Consider the following 22,030-nt stretch of genomic DNA (forward strand, 5'->3'; position numbering starts at 1 on the left):
CAGTTCAGTTCAGTCGCTCAGTCGTGTCTGCAACTTTGCAACCCCATGGACTGAGCATGCCAGGCCTCCCTGTCTATCACCAATTCCTGGAGTTTACTCAAACTCATGTCCATTGAGTTGGTGATGCCATCCAACCATCTCATCCTCTGTCGTCCCCTTCTCCTCCCAACTTCAATCTTTCCCAGCATCAGGGTCTTTTCCAATGAGTCAACTCTTGGCATGAAGTGACCAAAGTACTGGAGTTTCAGCTTTAGCATCATTCCTTCCAAAGAAATCCCAGGGCTGATCTCCTTCAGAATGGACTGGTTCAATCTCCTTGTAGTCCAACGGACTCTCAAGAGTCTTCTCCAACACCATAGTTCAAAACCATCAATTCTTCGGTGCTCAGGTTTTTTTTATAGTCCAACTCTCACATTCATACATGATTACTGGAAAAACCATAGCCTTGACTAGATGGATCTTTGCTGGTAAAGTAATGTCTCTGCTTTTTAATATGCTATCTAGGTTGGTCATAACTTTCCTTCCAAGGAGTAAGCGTCTTTTAACTTCATGGCTGTAGTCACCATCTGCTGTGATTTTGGAGCCCCCCAAAATAAAATCCGTTACTGTTTCCACTGTATCCCCATCTATTTGCCATGAAGTGATGGGACCAGATCCCATGATCTTACTTTTCTGAATGCTGAACTTTAAGCCAACTTTTTCACTCTCCTCTTTCACTTTCATCAAGAGGCTCTTTAGTTCTTCTTCACTTTCTGCCATAAGGGTGGTGTCATATGAATATCTGAGGTTATTGTTATTTTCCCGGCAATCCTGATTCCAGCTTGTGCTTCATCCAGCCCAGTGTTTCTCATGATGTACTCTGCACAGAAGTTAAATAAGCAGGGTGACAATATACAGCTTTGAGATACTCCTTTCCCTATGTGGAGCTAGTCTGTTGTTCCATGTCCAGTTCTAACTGTTGCTTCCTGACCTGCATATAGGTTTCTCAGGGGGCAGGTCAGGTGGTTTGGTATTCCCATCTCTTTTAGAATTTTCCACAGTTTATTGTGATCCATACAATCAAAGGCATTGCCGTAGTCAATAAAGCAGAAATAGATGTTTTTCTGGAACTCTTTTGCCTTTTTGATGATCCAGTGGATGTTGGCAATTTGGTCTCTGGTTCTTCTGCCTTTTCTAAAACCAACTTGAATATGTGGAAATTCACAGTTCACGTATTGCTGAAGCCTGGCTTGGAGAATTTTAAGCATCACTTCACTAGTGTGAGAGATGAGTGCAATTGTGCAGTAGTTTGAGCATTCTTTGGCATTGCCTTTCTTTGGGATTGGAATGAAAATGGACCTTTTCCAGTCCTGTGGCCACTGCTGAGTTTTCCAAATTTGCTGGCATATTGAGTGCAGCACTTTCACAGCATCATCTTTCAGGATTTGAAATAGCACTGTATAGTCTTAAGGGATTTGATTTAGATCATACCTGAATGGTCTAGTGGTTTTCTCCACTCTCTTCAACTTAAGTTTCAATTTGGCAATAAGGAGTTCATGATCTGAGCCACAGTCAGCCTCCGGTCTTGTTTTTGCTGACTGTATAGAGCTTCTCCATCTTTGGCTGCAAAGAATATAATCAATCTGATTTCAGTGTCGACCATCTGGTGATGTCAATGTGTAGAGTCTTCTCTTGTGTTGTTGGAAGAGGGTGTTTGCTATAACCAGTGTGTTCTCTTAGCAGAAACCTATTAGTCTTTGCCCCGCTTCATTCTGTACTCCAAGGCCAAATTTGCTTGCTACTCCAGGTGTTTCTTGACTTCTTACTTTTGCATTCCAGTCCCCTATAATGAAAAGGACATCTTTTTTGGGTGTTAGTTCTAGAATGTCTTATAGGTCTTCATAGAACTGTTCAACTTCAGCTTCTTCAGCTTTACTGGTTGGGGCATAGACTTGGATTACCATGATACTGAATAGTTTGCCTTGGAAAAGAACAGAGATCCTTCTGTCGTTTTTGAGATTGCATCCAAGTACTGCATTTCAGACTCTTTTGTTGATTATGATGGCTATTCCATTTCTTCTAAGCGAATCATAACAAGTATGTATGATTAACCTTATTCAAAATTAAAAGAAATATAAATTAAAGTAAGATACCATATATTATTTATTATACTATAAGAAATTAAAAGATCAGCATTAAAGAGGTTATGGGGAAAGAACTCTCATTTATTGTTTCTTGAAGCATAAAATCACAAAACTTTTATGAAGGGAAATTTGGCAACAAATGTAAAAATTAGAAATGCACAAATGCTTTCACCTAGCAGTTCTAATTCTAGAAATTTACACAAATGAGCAAAGATGGTTTTAATTGCAGCAATATTTATACTACTGAGAAAATAGGGGGCAACACTAAATAACCACTTGTAGGATACTAGGTAAAAAATGGCTCATTCATATATGGAAATTTATACAATATATTAAAGAAACGGGGCTTTCTGAGTAGCTCAAATGGTAAGAATCCACCTGCAATGCAGGAGGCCTGAGTTTGACCCCTGGGTTGTGAAGACCCCCTGGGGAAGGGAATGGTAACCCACTCCAGTATTTTTGCCCAGAGAATTCCATGTATAGAGCAGCCTGGTGAGTCACAGTCCATGGGGTCATAAAGAGGGTCAGACATGACTGAGCAATTTCACTCACTTTAAAGAAATGAGAGCGATTACACATAAAGGACGGAAAGATGTTTATGATAAAATGCTAAGTGAAAGATGGAAAACATGTAATATGAGCCCATTTAACATAGAAACTATCTGCAAAGTTCTTGAAAAAGTCCTACCTCTAAATAAATGGGAATGGTTAATACTTATTAGCTTCAAGATAGCATACTTCATTAAAATAGTATCAGCCAACTTAAAACTGCAAATTTATTTGAATTTATTTGACGATAAACATGCAACTTTATATAAAGATAAGCATGAAGGTATGTTTTATATTTGTACTGCATGACCAAAACCCACCTAAATATTCAAGAATAAGAGACAAAAGGAATGTTTAAATAATGTATGCATGAGTGCTTGCTAAGTCACTTCAGTCGTGTCCGACTCTGTGACCTCATGGACTGCAGGTTCCTCTGTCCATGGGATTCTCTAGGTAAGAACACCAGAGTGGGCTGCCATTGTGTACAAAATGGAATATTGGAAGGACATTCAAAATTATATTTCTTAAGATATGCTTGAGGTATAATGTTAAGGGAAAAATACAGATAATAAACTCTGATAAACAACTGGATCTCAATTTTATATAAAACTGAAAGAAAACATTTTACCATTGGTCTTTCTGGGTAGTAAATTATGGATGATTTAAGTTTATTCTTTGTACAGTGTTTGTATTTTTCAGGTTTTCTAAAGTGAATATATACTAATTTTATAATAAAAATGGTTTATTTTAAAAGAAGACATTTATTATAATATAGAAAAACAATCCTGTGTCAGTTCATTGTCAGTAAATCTTTACAGGGATAGATATGAAAGATACAGAATGAATTATATATATATATGTTTTTAAATCCAATTTTTAGGCCTTTTTATTTCCCTCAAAATAATGTAAATGATTGAGAACAATATTCATATTGAGTAGCTTTATGGTATTTGTAAAAGAAATGCAAAGCCAATTTCTTTTTTCCAAGACAATTAATTTTCATTCATTCAATAGATATTTATTATGTTCATACTGTGTGTCAGGGTCTTGTTCTACAGCAAGTCAGACAAAAGTTTGGCTTCAACAGAGCTCACATTCTAGTAGGACAGATGGTTGATAAAAACAGAGTAGATATAAATTATAAAGTTAGGTAGTGGTAAATCCTATGAAAAAAGTAAATCAGGTCAAGAGACTGCAGAGTGATGGGCCCTGGCACTTAAAGTCAGGGTGTTAGGAAAACTTTTTGAGGAGGTGCTAAGTGAGCAGATATGAGACTGAAGTGAGGGAGTGAGCCATGTGAACAAGTGCACTTTCCTCGCAGGAAGGAGAGCAAATGCTGAGACTGAGGCAGAACTATGTTTGTTTTATTGAAAGCCCAGAAGCTGTGGCTGGGAAGACATAAGCAAAGAGAATATATATGATGGGACTAGAAATCCCTAGCAGCTGGACCATAGAGGGTCTGTAGGCCATGATAAGGGCTTCATGTTCTATCCCAACTGTTTTGGAAACTTTCTGACAATTGGGCAATCACCTTATTGCAGCATAAAGGCATAAGTAACACAAAATTCTGTTGGAAAATGAAAAAACAAAAAAAGTGTGCTGACCTTCAGTTATAATAGTTACTTTTGAAAGTACTGATAATCTGCTATGAACTTGTCATATGTTTAGAAGAGAATCAGTTGAATTATATTATTAATATAACAACAGATTATTATATTATATTATTAATAATGTCTATGTCTACTTTATGCTGTCTGTGTTGGGCCTCTGCCCTACAAGCCAGGTATCAAATGACACAATTAACAGTTTAATTGGAAACCTATTGACTGATTCAGATTTCTATAAGACATGTTACAAAATTGATTCCACTGAATTTCATGTTGCTAAGTTGCCATGAACTCAACTCTTTAAAATTGGAGTTAAAACTGTTAATTATTTTGTAACATATGAGAAATACCTTTGTGTATATATCTTCATAATTCATGGCATGAAAATTAAAACATATACTTGAACACATGATACTCAAGCCACCTCTTTATGTATTTGGGGAGACATCACACATTCCTAAGAAGAAAGGTGAGAACCTGTGACCCCCCCACCCCCCCAACTCCACCCTGTGAACTCTTCTCAAACAGTGATTACAGCTAATTCACAAACTGGATGATTTATATATTTGTTCAGCTGTAGGCAAACTAGGTTCTCTGTGCCCTCTGTCAAGTTATTGTCTCAAAGCTATACATTTAATTCTTTAAAAATGGGATGTTTGGTTGACCTGCAGGGTGGCCCTGAGGAAGTCTGTGTTCTGTTATTCACAAAACACCCAAGCTGAGAAACGGCCCACTTAACTTCTGCACTGCTGCCCAAGAAAGGCAGCAATATATTTTCCACCTCCCAGGGAGCCAGCAGGAGACATTCAAAGCCATGTTAGGCGAGGAGAGACCCCCATTTGGAGCAGAGGGTGCTTGCAGCAACATGTCCACTACTGCTATCACGACTCTGCTAGTCCATTTCTTGTATATACATGTGAATCTATGAGATTAATCAACTTCAGAAAATGAACAGTTGGTATATGTGACTGCAAAATTCTTATTACAAAGCCAAAAACATTTAAAAAATACACTAGAAGGACAGAGAGTTTCCCAGACAAGCAAAAGCTAAATGAGTTCATCACCACTAAACTGGTCATACAAGAAATCTTAAAGGGACTTCATTAAATAGAAAAGGCCATAAGTAGAAACAAGAACAGCTTCTTAGGTGGCACAGTGGTAAAGAAGCCATCTGCCAATGCAGGAGACACAAGAGATGTGGGTTTGATTCCTGGGCAGGGGATATACCCTGGAGTATGAAATGGCAACCCACTCCAGTATTCTTGCCTGGAAAATTCCATGGACAGAGGAGCTTGGCAGGCTACAGTCCATGGGGTCACAAAGAGTTGGACATGACTGAGTGATTGTGCACAACACACAGCAAAAACAAAAAAATTATGGGGGAAATAATATCACTGGTAAAGGCAAACAAATAGTAAAGTTAGTGGATCAACCACTGATAAAGCTAATACAAAGGCTAAAAAAAGGTAATAAAATCAACAATATCTAAAATAATTAGTTGAGTGATACACAAAATAAAAGATGTAAAGTATGACATCAAAAACATAACACGGGGTGGGGGGAATAAAAAATACTCTGTAACTCTGCTTCTGTTTGTGAATGAAGTTTTCATTACTCAATATGTTCTTGTGCCTCAGTAAGAAACAGGTTAGATTTTAGTCTTCTACTTTACTAAGCTATTGACTTTGCCTACCAGCACGAGGTATGCATCTTTCTGAATATGCCTTTCCTTCTGTAGCCCTGAACTGTACACCTTCAAGACTTTTTGAAATGAAAATAATAACCATAATAGTGTCTAATAATAACAAGCCATTATCCCCAACTCAGGGCAGACAGAGGGCAGGCAAGTGATGATCTACTGGGTTTGTATATCTGCAGAGAACAAGAAACACGAGTAAGTAATTTTCTCTCCTTTCAAGATACTTCAACAGATCTCTGTGGAGACAAAGGCTCCAGGGGTGTATTTCTAAAACGATATCTACTAAACAGATTTAAAAAATCCTCAGGGAGGAGTAAGGGCAAGTCTGATGTAACTGCATAAGAAAGCAGTAAGAAGAAGAAGAGGAAAAAAAACCTTTGCTTTTTCTGATATAGAGGATGTACTGTGCTTTTGCCCCTATAGGTTTTGGAGCAACAGCTAGTATAACATGTTTTATCATTCATGAAGCATATATACCATCTATATGATTTTCTGAGGGAAAAAAAAGGATGAAATCAACTTGCAAACAAATGGGGAAATATCTGAAATCTTTTAAAGAAATTTTCCCAAGTTAAAATTTTGAATTTCACTACTACTACTACTACTATTGCTACATCTACTTTGAGAATACTGTGATATTGTTTTCCAAATCTTTCCCATATATCAAGGGAAAACATATCAACACATTTCTCACTGACACCCAGATCTAAACCTAGGGTTGGCTTTAATGAAGCATATCAGTGGGTCATAGAGTTAGATAGCACCTTAATAAGGTACTTTACAAACCCTGTGGTCTAAAAGTATTATGTATATGACAGACAAAATGGTGGAATTATTCCATTCCAAAATAAAAACAAAACAACACCACCACTGCTAGGCTTTCTTTCATAGCATTTATTTAACTCTGGGAATGGGTTCAATCCCAGGGTCAGGCAGATCACCTGAAGGAGGAAATGGCAACCCACTCCAGTATTCTTGCCTAGAGAATTCCATGGACAAAGGAGCCTGGAGGGCTACAGTCCATGGGCTTGCAAAGTGTCAGACTTGACAGGTATACTTGGCAGGTATGCAGACACTAGAAAATCATTTTCAGGATATAAGGATAATTTAACTACTTAAACACATATGGAATCAACTCCACTTCAGTTTAAGAAATAAGAATTGGACTAAATCAACTGAAAAAGAAAGAAGTCACAATAAAAACCTTCTACCATGAAAATGGAATCTTTGGTTCAATCCTTATAAAGGTAATCAAAACAAGACGGAAATCCTATAATCTGGGCTTAGCGGGTTCACAATTTCTACAAGTCTCTAAACTTTGCTATTCCTTTGCATATCATCTCTTCTCACAACTGTTTTGGACTCACTACTGATGTCCAGATGATGACCACAGTGTACTCATAGCCACAGTCAGTGATAGGTCCTGTAGCCACTATTTTGATGAGCGCATGGTTGCACAGGAATTAAATAAGGGACTGCCTAAAGTTTAAAGTACATATGGCTTTTAGAAAGCCCATTATGATCTAAAGAAGAATAGAAATGAACTCTCACCACAAGAGTAAATGCTGCGGTCAAAAATATAATTTACCAAACATCTTAAGAAATGGAACTCTATCTGTCAATTCCATCCTATGCCATATATATGGTATATATGCCAACTTGCACAGAGCCTGTTTTTAAACCCTGGAGTAGACCTAAGGTCAATGGCTCATCACAACATTTGATATCATATATAAATTCAGACTTAAACTGAAGAAAGTAGGGAAAATCACTAGACCATTCAGGTATGACCTAAATCAAATCCCTTATGATAATACAGTGGAAATGAGAAACATATTTAAGGGACTAGATCTGATAGACAGAGTGCCTGATGAACTATGGATGGAGGTTTGTGACATTGTACAGGAGACAGGGATCAAGACCATCCCCATGGAAAATAAAGGCAAAAAAAAAAAAAAAAAGGATGTCTGTGGAGGCCTTACAAATAGCTGTGAAAAGAAGAGAAGCAAAAAGCAAAGAAGAAAAGGAAAGATATACCCATTTGAATACAGAGTTCCAAAGAATAGCAAGAAGAGATAAGAAAGCCTTCCTCAGTGATCAATGTAAAGAAATAGAGGAAAACAACAGAATGGGAAAGACTAGAGATCTCTTCAAGAAAATTAGAGATACCAAGGGAACATTTCATGCAAAGATAAAGGACAGAAATGGTATGGACTTAACAGAAGCAGAAGATATTAAGAAGAGGTGGCAAGAATACACAGAAGAACTGTACAAAAAAGATCTTCATGACCCAGATGATCACAATGGTGTGATCACTCTCCCAGAGAAAGACATCCTGGAATGTGAAGTCAAGTGGGCCTTAGAAAGCATCACTACAAACAACGTTAGTGGAGGTGATGGAATTCCAATTGAGCTATTTCAAATCCTGGAAGATGATGCTGTGAAAGTGCTGCACTCAATATGCCAACAAATTTGGAAAACTCAGCAGTGGCCACAAGCCTGGAAAAGGTCCATTTTCATTACAATCCCAAAGAAAGGCAATGCCAAAGAATGCTCAAACTACCGCACAATTGCACTCATCGCTCACACTAGTAAAGTAACGCTCAAAACTCTCCAAGCCAGGCTTCAGCAATACGCGAACCGTGAACTTCCAGATGTTCATGCTGGTTTCAGGAAAGGCAGAAGAACCAGAGTAAAATTGCCAACATCCACTGGATCATTGAAAAACCTAGAGAGTTCCAGAAAAACATCTATTTCTGCTTTATTGACTATGCCAAAGCCTCTGAGTGTGTGGATCACAATAAACTGAAAAATTCTTAAACAGATGGGACTACCAGACCACCTGACCTGCCTCTTGAGAAATCTGTATGCAGGTCAGGAAGCAACAGTTAGAACTGGACATGGAACAACAGACTGGTTCCAAATAGGAAAAGGAGTATGTCAAGGCTGTATATTGTCACCCTGCTTATTTAACTTATATGCAGAGTACATCATGAGAAACGCTGGACTGGATGAAGCACAAGCTGGAATCAAGATTGCCGGAAGAAATCTCAATACCCTCAGATGTGCAGATGACACCACCCTTATGGCAGAAAGTGAAGAGGAACTAAAAAGCCTCTTCATGAAAGTGAAAGAGGAGAGCGAAAAGTTGGCTTAAAGCTCAACATTCAGAAAATGAAGATCATGGCATCTGGTCCTATCACTTTATGGGAAATAGATAGAGAAACAGTGGAAACAGTGTCGGACTTTATTTTTTTGGGCTCCAAAATCACTGCAGATGGTGACTGCAGCCATGAAATTAAAAGATGCTTACTCCTTGGAAGGAAAGTTATGACCAACCGAGATAGCATATTCAAAACCAGAGATATTAGTTTGCCGACTAAGGTCCATTTAGTCAAGGCTATGGTTTTTCCAGTGGTCATGTATGGATGTGAGAGTTGGACTGTGAAGAAGGCTGAGCGCGGAAGAATTGATGCTTTTGAACTGTGGTGTTGGAGAAGACTCTTGAGAGTCCCTTGGACTGCAAGGAGATCCAACCAATCCATATTGAAGGAGATAAGTCCTGGGATTCCTTTGGAAGGAATGATGCTAAAGCTGAAACTCCAGCACTTTGGCCACCTCATGTGAAGAGTTGACTCATTGGAAAAGACTCTGATGCTGGGAGGGATTGGGGGCAGGAGGAGAAGGGGATGACAGAGGATGAGATGGCTGGATGGCATCACTGACTCGATGGACGTGAGTCTGAGTGAACTCTGGGAGTTGGTGATGGACAGGGAGGCCTGGCGTGCTGCAATTCATGGGATCGCAAAGAGTCGGACACGACTGAGCAACTGAACTGAACTGAACTGGAACAACAGACTGGTTCCAAATAGGAAAAGGAGTACGTCAGGGTGCATATTGTCACCCTGCTTATTTAACTTATATGCAGAGTATGTCATGAGAAATATGCTGGACTGGAAGAAGCACAAGCTGGAATCAAGATTGCTGGGAGAAATATCAATCACCTCAGATATGCAGATGACACCACCCTTATGGCAGAAAGTGAGGAGGAACTAAAAAGCCTCTTGATGAAAGTGAAAGAGGAGAGTGAAAAAGTTGGCTTAAAAACATTCAGAAAACGAAGATCATGGCATCTGGTCTGATCACTTTATGGGAAATAGATGGGGAAACAGTGGAAACAGTGTCAGACTTTATTTTGGGGGGGCTCCAAAATCACTGCAGATGGTGACTGCAGCCATGAAATTAAAGGATGCTTATTCCTTGGCAGGAAAGTTATGAGCAATCTATAGAGCATATTAAAAAGCAGAGACATTACATTACCAACAAAGGTCTGTCTAGTCAAGGACATGGCTTTTCCAGTGGTTATGTATGGATGTGAACGTTGGACTGTGAAGAAAGCTAAGCACCAAAGAATTGATGCTTTTTTTTTTTTTTTTTTTTAGTTTTTTAGTTTTTCATTTTTTAAATTTTAAAATCTTTAATTCTTACATGCATTCCCAAACATGAACCCCCTCCCACCTCCCTCCCCATAACATCTTTCTGGGTCATCCCCATGCACCATCCCCAAGCATGCTGCATCCTGCGTCAGACATAGACTGGCGCTTCAATTCACATGATAGTATACATGTTAGAATGTCATTCTCCCAAATCATCCCACCCTCTCCCTCTCCCTCTGAGTCCAAAAGTCCGTTATACACATCTGTGTCTCTTTCCCTGTCTTGCATACAGGGTCGTCATTGCCATCTTCCTAAATTCCATATATATGTGTTAGTATACTGTATTGGTGTTTTTCTTTCTGGCTTACTTCACTCTGTATAATTGGCTCCAGTTTCATCCATCTCATCAGAACTGATTCAAATGAATTCTTTTTAACGGCTGAGTAATACTCCATTGTGTATATGTACCACAGCTTTCTTATCCATTCATCTGCTGATGGACATCTAGGTTGTTTCCATGTCCTGGCTATTATAAACAGTGCTGCGATGAACATTGGGGTACATGTGTCTCTTTCAATTCTGGTTTCCTCGGTGTGTATGCCCAGAAGTGGGATTGCTGAATTGATGCTTTTAAACTATGGTGCTGGAGAAGACTCTTGAGAGTCCCTTGGACTGCAAGGAGATCCAACCAGTCCATTCTAAAGGATATCAGTCCTGGATGTTCATTGGAAGGACTGATGCTGGAGCTGAAACTCCAATACTTTGGCCATCTCATGCGAAGAGTTGACTCATTGGAAAAGACTCTGATGCTGGGAGGGATTGGGGGCAGGAGTAGAAGGGGACAACAGAGAATAAGATGACTAGATGGCATCACCAACTCTATGGACATCAGTTTGAGTGAATTTCGGGAGTTGGTGATGGACAAGGAGGCCTGGCGTGCTGTGATTCATGGTGTCGCTAAGAGTCAGACACGACTTAGTGACTGAACTGAACTGAACTGATAAGTAATCTTTCTCTTCTGGGGATATTCTATGCCTAAAAAACCATACATTTACTTATAAATTATTTTAGCCCAAAAGCGATTTGTCACCCTGTTTATTTAACTTATATGCAGAGTACATCACGAGAAACGCTGGCCTGGAAGAAGCACAAGCTGGAATCAAGATTGCCAGGAGAACTATCAATAACCTCAGATATGCAGATGATACCGTCCTTATGGCAGAAAGTGAAGAGGAACTAAAAAGCCTCTTGATGAAAGGGAAAGAGGAGAGTGAAAAAGTTGGCTTAAAGCTCAACATTCAGAAAACAAAGATCATGGCATCTCGTTCCATCACTTCATGGGAAATAGATGGAGAAACAGTAGAAACAGTGTCAGATTTTAGTTTTTGGGGCTCCAAAATCACTGCAGATGGTGACTGCAGCTATGAAATTAAAAGACGCTTACTCCTTGGAAAGAAAGTTATGAGCAACCTATAGAGCATATTCAAAAGCAGAGACATTACTTTGCCAATAAAGGTCCATCTAGTCAAGGCTATGCTTTTTCCAGTAGCCATGCATGGATGTGAGAGTTGAACTGGGAAGAAAGCTGAGCATCGAAGAATTGATGCTTTTGAAATGTGGTGTTGGAGAAGACTCTTGAGAGTCCCTTGGACTGCAAGGAGATCCAACCAGTCCATTCTAAAGGAGATCAGCCCTGGGATTTCTTTGGAAGGAATGATGCTAAAGCTGAAACTCCAGCACTTTGGCCACCTCATGCCAAGAGTTGACTCATTGGAAAAAACTCTGATGCTGGGAGGGATTGTGGGCAGGAAGAGAAGGGGACGACAGAGAATGAGATCGCTGGATGGCATCTCCGACTCGATGGATGTGAGTCTGAGTGAACTCTGGGAGTTGGTGATGGACAGGGAGGCCTGGCGTGCTATGATTCATGGGGTTGCAAAGAGTCGGACACGACCGAGGAACTGAACGGAAGTGAAAAGCTATTTATTTTGAGTTATCTACTAGATTATTTGATATTAAACTAGCTATGCATTAGAATACCAGGAGTAACCTTTCTGAAGAAAAAGAATTTCTGATTATCCCTAGTGCTAATTACTACTTTCGAACCACCATGATTTTGAGTGTGTAAGTTTTGGGAGGTAGGTAGGCACTTTGTTTTTCTTTCCACTAATTCTGAGGTGCAACTAGGTTTAAGAACAATTTTAATTGATCAAATTAAAAAATTAACTAGATTGTTCTGAGTATCCATCTGAATTGCCTGGACGGAACTTTATAAAAAGCATAGATTGCTAGGCCTCTCCTCTGCAATTCGTGATTAAGGTAGGTTTGGGCGAGGGGTCTGAAAATACACATTTTTAATGTGTTTCCAAGCAACAGCCATGCTACTGGTCTAGGGAAGGACAGTCTGAGAATCTCTGAAGTAGAGAATAAAAAGAAGAGTGGTGGAAAGCCTGAATGATACATCTTTGCCAAAAGGAGGACTTTCCTGACTCTTGTTAAGCACAGTATCTAGACTGCAATCTCTGATCTTCCCATCTGAGAACTTCTAGGGCTCTGAATAAGAGGCTTTCTTTTCCCAGCAGAAATTTTATTTCCAAAAGCCTCCTGGTTCAATTCCATGATGTTGCAATCACAAGGTGGGCTGAAGATAATCACAACAGAGAGTTTCTACATACTAAAGTCCTCACTCTCTTCTTTTTTTCTGAGAAGCATGTACATACATAATTGCAGAATAGGAAACATTGAGATGATACCTGTAGAAAGACCATTTAAGCAGAAATTGCCTGGCAGCTTTAGGAAAACTGGGTCTTCCTTCATAGGGTTTCAGTGCTTGCATCATCACATTGTCGAGCCACGCTGCCCACTGCTCCAGGGTGCTCTGCTGCTGAAGAGTCATCTTGAAGTCTGTTTCTAGTCTCTGAACCATGTTGTCATCACACTGGCACACCCAGGAAGCCTGCTCCTGGGACAGTACACAGAAAGCAAAGGACAAGTTCAAGTCAGCAGTTTTTCACGGAATGTCAGCACACAAACCGTAAGCATGAATGGCAAGCTATTTTGAAAGTGCAAAACAATTAAATGAATTAAGAAAAACGAATGACTACTTGGCAGTTGTTAGGGAAATTAACATCACTTCTGTGCATGAAAAAGTGATGTGACATACAGGTATGACTTGGTGTTCTACATTAGCTAGTCTGTGTGAAAGACTAAAATACATCATTACTTAAGAAGAAGAGAGGGAGGTGGGAGGGGGGTTCAGGAGTGGGAACTTATGTACACCCGTGGCGGATTCATGCTGATGTATGGCAAAATCAATACAGTATTGTAAAGTAAAAAAAAAAAAAAAAAAAAAAAAAAGAAGAGGAGCCTGAACTTACCGTATGTAGAGTCTTTTTTTAGTTTTTATACTCTTTTACTTCTCAATCAGATAAAACTAAAGCCAATTCATTTGAAAAGATTTAGAGTAAGTCAGAATGGATAAATAGCTTCAATTGGCCCAAAGTGGCCCCTCAGGATTAAGACAAAAACAATGAATGATACAAGGCAGAAGCATATGCTGTATGAGTTTCATGGGAAAGAAACTGAAGTCCCAAGGACTCTCAAGGTAAAAGCTATGAATGCCAATTAACTCACAGAACCGAAAAAAATAACAATAACCAAAAATACATTAGAGAAAATATAGGGATGCTACCTATGAAGAAATTTGATTACTATAGTTTTCCTTCTGGTTCTGATAGGAAAGTTTCATGTTTGGTAAAAGGGATGAAAATAGAAACTTTTAAAGTTAATTTTCAGTGGTTGCCGTAAGTTTTACCATGTTTCTAGTGCTGTGCTGCATTTTAAGATTAAAAAAATATTATACTCTTTTAGGTCAGAATATAATTATCTGAAAATATTAATATAATATTTGAGTGAAGACTTGGATTTTAACATAGGGCCTGAATCCACTAATTTCATTTTAAGCAATTCATTTAATCTACGTGGGCCTCGTTTTCCCCAAACATAAAATTAGAGAAGTAAAATGTGACAAGAATTTTTAAGCTAGATTCATTGTGTCCAGATAATATTTTCAACATAGAGTTCTTTGGAGGGGTGTCTGTGAAGGTTCTAATTCTATATGTAAAACCTTACCAATATGTGTGTGTTTTTCTGAAAAGTCTCTATAGCTTTCAATCTGTCTGTTCTCAGAGGACAAATTTATTTAAATCAACCTTTCAACTGAATCAATCCTTAATCTCCACCCTCTGATTCCAGGATCTCTCCTGATCCCACAGACTTTACCTTACTCAAAAGACATTTCAACTGGGAGGTACTTCAAATAGAAAATGGTTAAACTCAATTCATTTTTCTTTCTCAGGGAAATTTAGGGCTTCTTCCAAATTCCCAGCTGATGATGCCATCTACTAACCTTCCTTCTCTTATCTAATTAATAATAAAGGCTTTCAGATTTTTACCTCCTAAGTATCACTTTTAAGTATTTTAAGTACACTAAAATATGACTATTAAATTTGAAAGTACAAATAAAAAGAAACAAAATATTAAGAGTATCTAAAATGCCAACATTAAGAGAGAACTACAACATGCTAATTTTCAAATTGTTCACATGCAATATACACATATGGATGTATATTTATGTATATATGTATTACTTTAAAAGAGGATCATATTATATATTTTACTTGATATTTTGCTTAGTTTCACTTTATATATAGGCAAATGAGGAGCTACATTTATTACTCAATGACTCAATTTGCCACAATACATGAATATCCATTATTTACAAAGTCAGTTCCACATAGCTGCACATTTATGGTCATTCCAAATTTTTACTCTTAGGAATAATGCTGGAATTAGCAATCTTGTAACTACATCTTTACTTAGTTTGTACTTATGTCTATATAATAGATTTACATAAGAATAGTTAAGATCTTTCAAAATACAGTTAAATGACTCTCAGAAATTTTATATCAGTTCAACAGTTGAGGAGAGCACCCAGGGAAGAAGTTGTGTACATGCTAAGTTGCTTCAGTTATATTCGACTCTTTGTGACCCTATGGACTGTAGCCCGGGCTCCTCTGTCCATAGGATTCTGTAGGCAAGAATTCTGGAGTGGGCAGCCATGCCCTTCTCCAGGGCGGTGGTGGGGGGGATCTTTCCAACCCAGGGATCAAACTCACATCTCTATGTCTCCTGCACTGGCAGAGGGCTCTTTACCGCTAGCATTACCTGGGATGCAGATAAGGAGTGAAGAATTTAGGCCTCAAGAAAAAGACAGGGGATGCTGTTTTGTGTGTGTGTGTGTGTTTAAAATCCACAAATATCTAAGCATTTTTTGGTCTGTGGTATAAAACAAGAAACATAAAACTTATCACCTTAACCATTTTAAAGGATATAGTATAGTAGTGTTAGGGATTTCCTGATGGCTCAGTGGTAAAGAATCTGTCTTCCAATGCAAAAGATGTGGGTTCAATCTCTGGGTCAGGAAGATCCCTTGGAGAAGGAAATGACAACCCACTCCAGTATTCTTGCCTGGGAAATCTTACAGTTTCTCAGGGGTCACAAGAGTTGAACATGACTTAGCGACTACAATAAATACAATAAACAATAACAATATGAGTGTCTACTTATGCTCAATACTGTACATTAGATCTTTTTCATCTTGCAAAACTGAAATTCTATGGGAAGCCACCGTGGGAGATATGTTTTATGTATTGGCAAGGAACAGAAGGAACTTACTGGTATCCTTGGAAGAATTTAATTTCATTTCTTAACATAAAATCAAACTCACTACTTCCTACAGTTAGATTTGCCAAGAGAAAATGATAATCTAAGACTAAGCTTACAGAAATAAAGCCACAGGACATTATTCTGGCTTTTCAAATTAGGTTTCATTTTAGTACTCCCAAGGTTGAAAATATACTAACAACTGAGTACCCTATAAATATTCCCTTGTGAAGGAATTTGGATATTTTAATTCTTTAGTGGAAAAAGGTAAGGATGAAAACTAAAAATATTATTATCTTGGAAATAAATATCTCCAAGATGATAAGAAGTCAGTAACTTCAAAATCAGATTCTTTTTTAAATACAGAAACATAAGTATATGCAAAAGTTAGGTTATCAGGTCAACTAACCCATGTATATTTAGCCCATACTGTAGTTGAAAAACTATCCATTTACACACAAAAAAATTAGAAAGCAATACTACTATAATGCTATCAATTAAACAGAAAACCAATTATACTGCAATAGGAAAGGTTATCCTGAATGCATGAGGAAAAGATTTGATTAGAGAATGATGAAGTGATGACAGAGGTTTCCCTGGTGGCTAGACAGTGGCTCAGATGGTAACAAGTCTGCTTACAATGTGGGAGATCTGACTTTGACTTTTGGGCCGTGAAGATCCCCGGGAGAAGGAAATGGGGAACCTACTCCAGTATTCTTGCCTGGAGAATCCCATGAACAGAGAAGCCTGGCAGGCTACAGTCCATGAGGTCGCAAAGAGTCAGACACAACTGAGCAACTAACACTTTCACTTTTTCTTCAGAGCATTAAAATATTAACCCTTACACATGGTTTCACTGTTTTAAAGTTTCCTTATTACAAGACCTTCATCCTTACATGTATCAGTCTTACTGAGGTTAATCTCATGGGGATAGGGACAATTTTCAAATGAACAGGAGATGGTGATGAAGGTGGAATGGGAGCTAGAAGACTGAGAAAACCAGGGTACTCAGAAAACCAGGCAAAATGTAGAACAGAAAAGGAAAAAAAGAAGGGAGTTAAAATCAAATATGTTAACCTGAAAAGATTACGTATTAAAATGAACAAGAGTGGTGAGAAGTAAAATGTAGAGGGAAATGCAGGGCTACCACTGTGTTCACGGTCCTAAAAGCAGAGACGTTACTTTGCCAACAAAGGTCCGTCTAGTCAAGGCTATGGTTTTTCCAGTGGTCATGTATGGATGTGACAGTTGGGCTGTGAAGAAGGCTGAGCACCGAAGAATTGATGCTTTTGAACTGTGGTGTTGGAGAAGACTCTTGAGAGTCCCTTGGACTGCAAGGAGATCCACCAATCCATTCTAAAGGAGATCAGCCCTGGGATTTCTTTTGGAAGGAATGATGCTAAAGCTGAAACTCCAGTATTTTGGCCACCTCATGCGAAGAGTTGACTCATTGGAAAAGACTCTGATGCTGGGAGGGATTGGGGGCAGGAGGAGAAGGGGACGACAGAGGATGAGATGGCTAGATGGCATCTCTGACTCGATGGACGTGAGTCTGAGTGAACTCTGTCAGTTGGTGATGGACAGGGAGGCCTGGTGTGCTGCAATTTATGGGGTCGCAAAGAGCTGGACACAACTGAGCAACTGAACTGAACTGAACTGAACTGAAGGAAGGAGGCCCTGCAGGATAGATACTTGAGCACACAGGTTTCAGCACTAATAACTGTTGTGGAAACCCAGAAAAATCTGGTACTTAAAGAAGGGAAAAGGTAGCCTCAATTGGTGAGTAGAGAGGATGAGAATGAGCATAGTAAAGATGTATAACTATTAGATTTATATGTAATAATGTTGCCAAGTATGGCATTTATAGCCAGGAAGAACTCATTTCTGTAAATACTTCACATGATTCAGGCACACAACTATACAAGTGAAAATTAACAGAAAATTTAAAATCTTTCTCAGATCTTGTCAGGAATCAGTCTTAAATATGTTTTTTTGCTATTAGACTTAAATTACTGTTTGAGACTAGAAGTTTCCTTACCATTTCAACTTTTCTTAAGGTACTTTTAAACATATCTTTTCTGAATGAAGATTTGAAATTAACATTATAGTATAAATTTTAAGACAATACTGTATGAGCTCTTAATATTCCCAGTAAAATCAGGTAATATAAGTTCCACTGAAATATGTAAAGTTAATGGATTTGTAAACATGAGTTTGTTCTTATGGAGATTATGAATTTGCATGTGTATGTTTGTATGTTTTTATGTGTGTATATATATACACACATATATAAACAGATGTTTATATAGATTTAAGAAAAACTATGCACATTTGATCACAATAAACTGTGGAAAATTCTGAGAGAGATGGGAATACAGACCACCTGACCTGCCTCTTGAGAAATCTGTATGCAGGTCAGGAAGCAACAGTTAGAACTGGACATGGAACAACAGACTGGTTCCAAATAGGACAAGGAGTACGTCAAGGCTGTATATTGTCACCCTGCTTATTTAACTTACATGCAGAGTATATCATGAGAAACATTGGGCTGGATGAAGCACAAGCTGGAATCAAGATTGCCGGGAGAACTATCAATAACCTCAGATATGCAGATGACACCACCGTTATGGCAGAAAGTGAGGAGGAACTAAAAAGCCTCTTGATGAAAGTGAAAGAGGACAGTGAAAAAGTTGGCTTAAAGCTCAACATTCAGAAAACGAAGATCATGGCATCCGGTGCCATCACTTCATGGGAAATAGATGGGGAAACAGTGGAAACAGTGGCAGACTTTATTTTTGGGGGCTCCAAAATCACTGCAGATGGTGACTGCAGCCATGAAATTAAAAGACACTCCTTGGAAGAAAAGTTATGATCAACCTAGATAGCATATTCAAAAGCAGAGACATTACTTTGCCAACAAAGGTCCGTCTAGTCAAGGCTATGGTTTTTCCAGTGGTCATGTATGGATGTGAGAGTTGGACTGTGAAGAAGGCTGAGCGCCAAAGAATTGATGCTTTTGAACTGTGGTGTTGCAGAAGACTCTTGAGAGTCCCTTGGACTGCAAGGAGATCCAACCAGTCCATTCTGAAGGAGATCAGCCCTGGGATTTCTTTGGAAGGAATGATGTTAAAGCTGAAACTCTAGTACTTTGGCCATCTCATGCAAAGAGTTGACTCATTGGAAAAGACTTTGATGCTGGGAGGGATTGGGGTCAGGAAGAGAAGGGGACGACAGAGGACGAGATGGCTGGATGGCATCACTGACTCGATGGACGTGAATCTGAGTGAACTCTGTGAGTTGGTGATGGACAGGGAGGCCTGGCGTGCTGAGATTCATGGGGTCGCAAAGGGTCGGACACGACTGAGCGACTGAACTGAACTGATGCACATTAGAAGACTAAATCAAATTCATCAAAGTTAGAATGAAGGTAACTACTAAATCCTCGCCCTAAAAAATAATCAAGCCCAAATATTACTTTTATTTTAAATGATAAAACAAGCCCAGAATTGTAGATTAAAATTTGTAGGAAATGGAGAAATAATTAGTTTATCTTTGAGCAATGCTATTGTTTTTTAAAAGAGTTTTACTGAGATGTAATTCATATAGCAAACAATTCATTCAATAAAAGTATATAATTCAATGGTTTTTCTCAGTATATTCACAGAGTAGTCCGTCTACCACCACAATCAATTTTAAAATGTATTCATTTCTTAAAGAAGAAATGACATACTCCTTATCTATCATATCCCAATCACCTAGTTTACAGAACCTAGGCAACCACTAATTTACTGTGTGTCCCTATAGATCTACTTATCTTGCTCTTTTAATATAAATGGCATCTTGTAAGATAAGGTCCTTTGTATCTGGTTTCTTTCACTTAGTGTAATGTTCATCTGTGTTGTAGGATGTATCAGAACAGAATTAATTTCTTTTTATTGTCTGATAACATTTAATTGTGTGAAATGCCATGTTTTGTCTATATAGTCATCAGTTAATGGACATCTGAGTTGTTCCCACTTTAATGTGGCTAATATGAATAATGCTGCTGGAATATCCATGAACAAGTTTTTAGGTGGACATGTTTTCATTTTTCTTGGTATGTACCTAGGAGTTAAACTGCCAAATCATATGGTAACTCTACGTTTAACCTTTTAAGAAACTGCCATACAGCTTTAAAAGTGGATGTAGCACTTTACAGTCCAATCACTACTGTATAATGGTTCCCATTTGTCCACATCCTCATTAACATTTGCTATTATTCGTCTTTTTGATAATACCTATTTTAGTGTATGTTGTTGCTGTTCAGTTGCTAAGTCATGTCTGATTCTTCACAGCCCCATGGGTTGCAGCATACCAGGCTTCCTTATCATCCACTATCTCCTGGAGTTTGCTCAAACTCATGTCCATTGAGTTGGTGATGCCATCCAACCATCTCATCCTCTGTCATCCCCTTTTCCTCCTGCCTTCAACCTTTCCCAGCATCAGGGTCTTTTCCAGTGAGTCAGTTCTTCACATCAGATGGCCAAAGTATTGGAGCTTCAGCTTTAGCATCAGTCCTTCCAATGAATATTCAGGACTGATTTCCTTTAGAATGGACTGGTTGGATCTTCTTGCAGTCCGAGGGACTCTCATGAGTCTTCTCCAACACCACAGTTCAAAAGCATCAATTCTTTGACACTCAGCTTTCTTTATGGTCCAACTCTCACATCCATACATGACTACCATAGCTTTGACTCTTGCCTACCAATGTTCGATGATCATGGCTGTCCTTACTCTATTAATCATTCAGCAAACCCTGGTGACATATGTTGCAGTCTAGCACTAAAAATCTTCCCAGGCTTTAACCACAAAACAGAGGAGCAGTAAAGTTATAGCTGAGTAAAACTCTCCTCTTTCAGGACATTGTGAATCTAGATGTGTCTGTGAATTGATGTAATGTGAAAAAGAAATATGATGATCCTAATTAAGAAGAAAAATATTGGATACCTTTCATTAAAAGATCTGTTTTGAAAGAAAACAGAGTACCTGGACATTGGCAAAGTCGACACGGTTGAGGTCATTGAGCATCTGGTTGATCTGAGAAGTGTTCTGGAGCACTGCACGAGCTGCCTGGGCCAGGTGGTTGAGCGACGTGTATCTTCGCAGAGTCTGGGCAAAGGCACTTACAGCTGCAACCTGTGAAGAAACCCAATTAAATTGGGATTTCTTTTCTCCTCCAATAAAAGAAACCACTGCAATTTTCAAATCTTTATTCCCTTGCCAAATTTTAAATGCTTCTCTCTGATACTTATTTCAAATTCATTTGGTGAGACAGTTTACTTGTAAATTATAGCATTTAAACCTCTAAACCAAGTATTATTTTCCTTTTCAGTAGGTTAAGGTCAAGGCTAAAACAAACTCCCACATTCTTAGACATCTGAGTGCACCATTAATTAAACCGGTCTTGCAAGTAGCTACTCATCATCAGCAAGAAATGATTTAGTCTAGGAAAATAGGGAAAATGTTGATTTTCATTTCTTATTCTCAGTGTGACAGTCAGCTACAAACTAAGCAAACAAAAAAAATTTCCTTTTACTTGGAAAACCAAACTGTCCAGTTCCACTTTTTAACTGGGTTATAAAATATACTTTTCACAGCATTATCATTCAGATTCATTCTTTTAATCTTTATTTTATAGAGGTGAAATAAGGGTGGTCAATTTTGAGGTGAAATAGGAGAACTCAAAACCTATATTAGCAAATAGATAGCTAATAAACTTCTCAGACACAGCAATAAGAAAAACTCGTTTTTTTCCGAATCTGGCTGTATGTAAAAGGGTTATTCAGAAAAATCCCCGTTTGCCCTCTGAAATGTACTGTCTATCCTTCCCCCTTCTGCTCTGTGCCCGGGAAG

General features: G+C 38.5%; 1 protein-coding gene across 7 annotated transcripts in view; it reads right to left on the bottom strand.

Moving 5' to 3' along the window:
- The window catches only part of RFX3 (regulatory factor X3), a 343,496-nt gene that overhangs the window by 30,347 nt on the left and 291,119 nt on the right, over positions 1-22,030 (bottom strand). For all 7 annotated transcript variants that reach the window (XM_060409419.1, XM_042243406.1, XM_042243408.2 and 4 more), the window contains 2 exons: positions 21,164-21,313; positions 13,168-13,376 (listed from right to left, as the gene is read on the bottom strand). In XM_060409419.1, the coding sequence (XP_060265402.1) occupies positions 13,168-13,376; positions 21,164-21,313 (359 nt within the window). The remainder of the gene's footprint in view (positions 1-13,167; positions 13,377-21,163; positions 21,314-22,030) is intronic.

The sequence above is a fragment of the Ovis aries genome, chromosome 2 (genome assembly GCF_016772045.2).
Source record: "Ovis aries strain OAR_USU_Benz2616 breed Rambouillet chromosome 2, ARS-UI_Ramb_v3.0, whole genome shotgun sequence".
Classification (NCBI taxonomy): domain Eukaryota; kingdom Metazoa; phylum Chordata; class Mammalia; order Artiodactyla; family Bovidae; genus Ovis; species Ovis aries.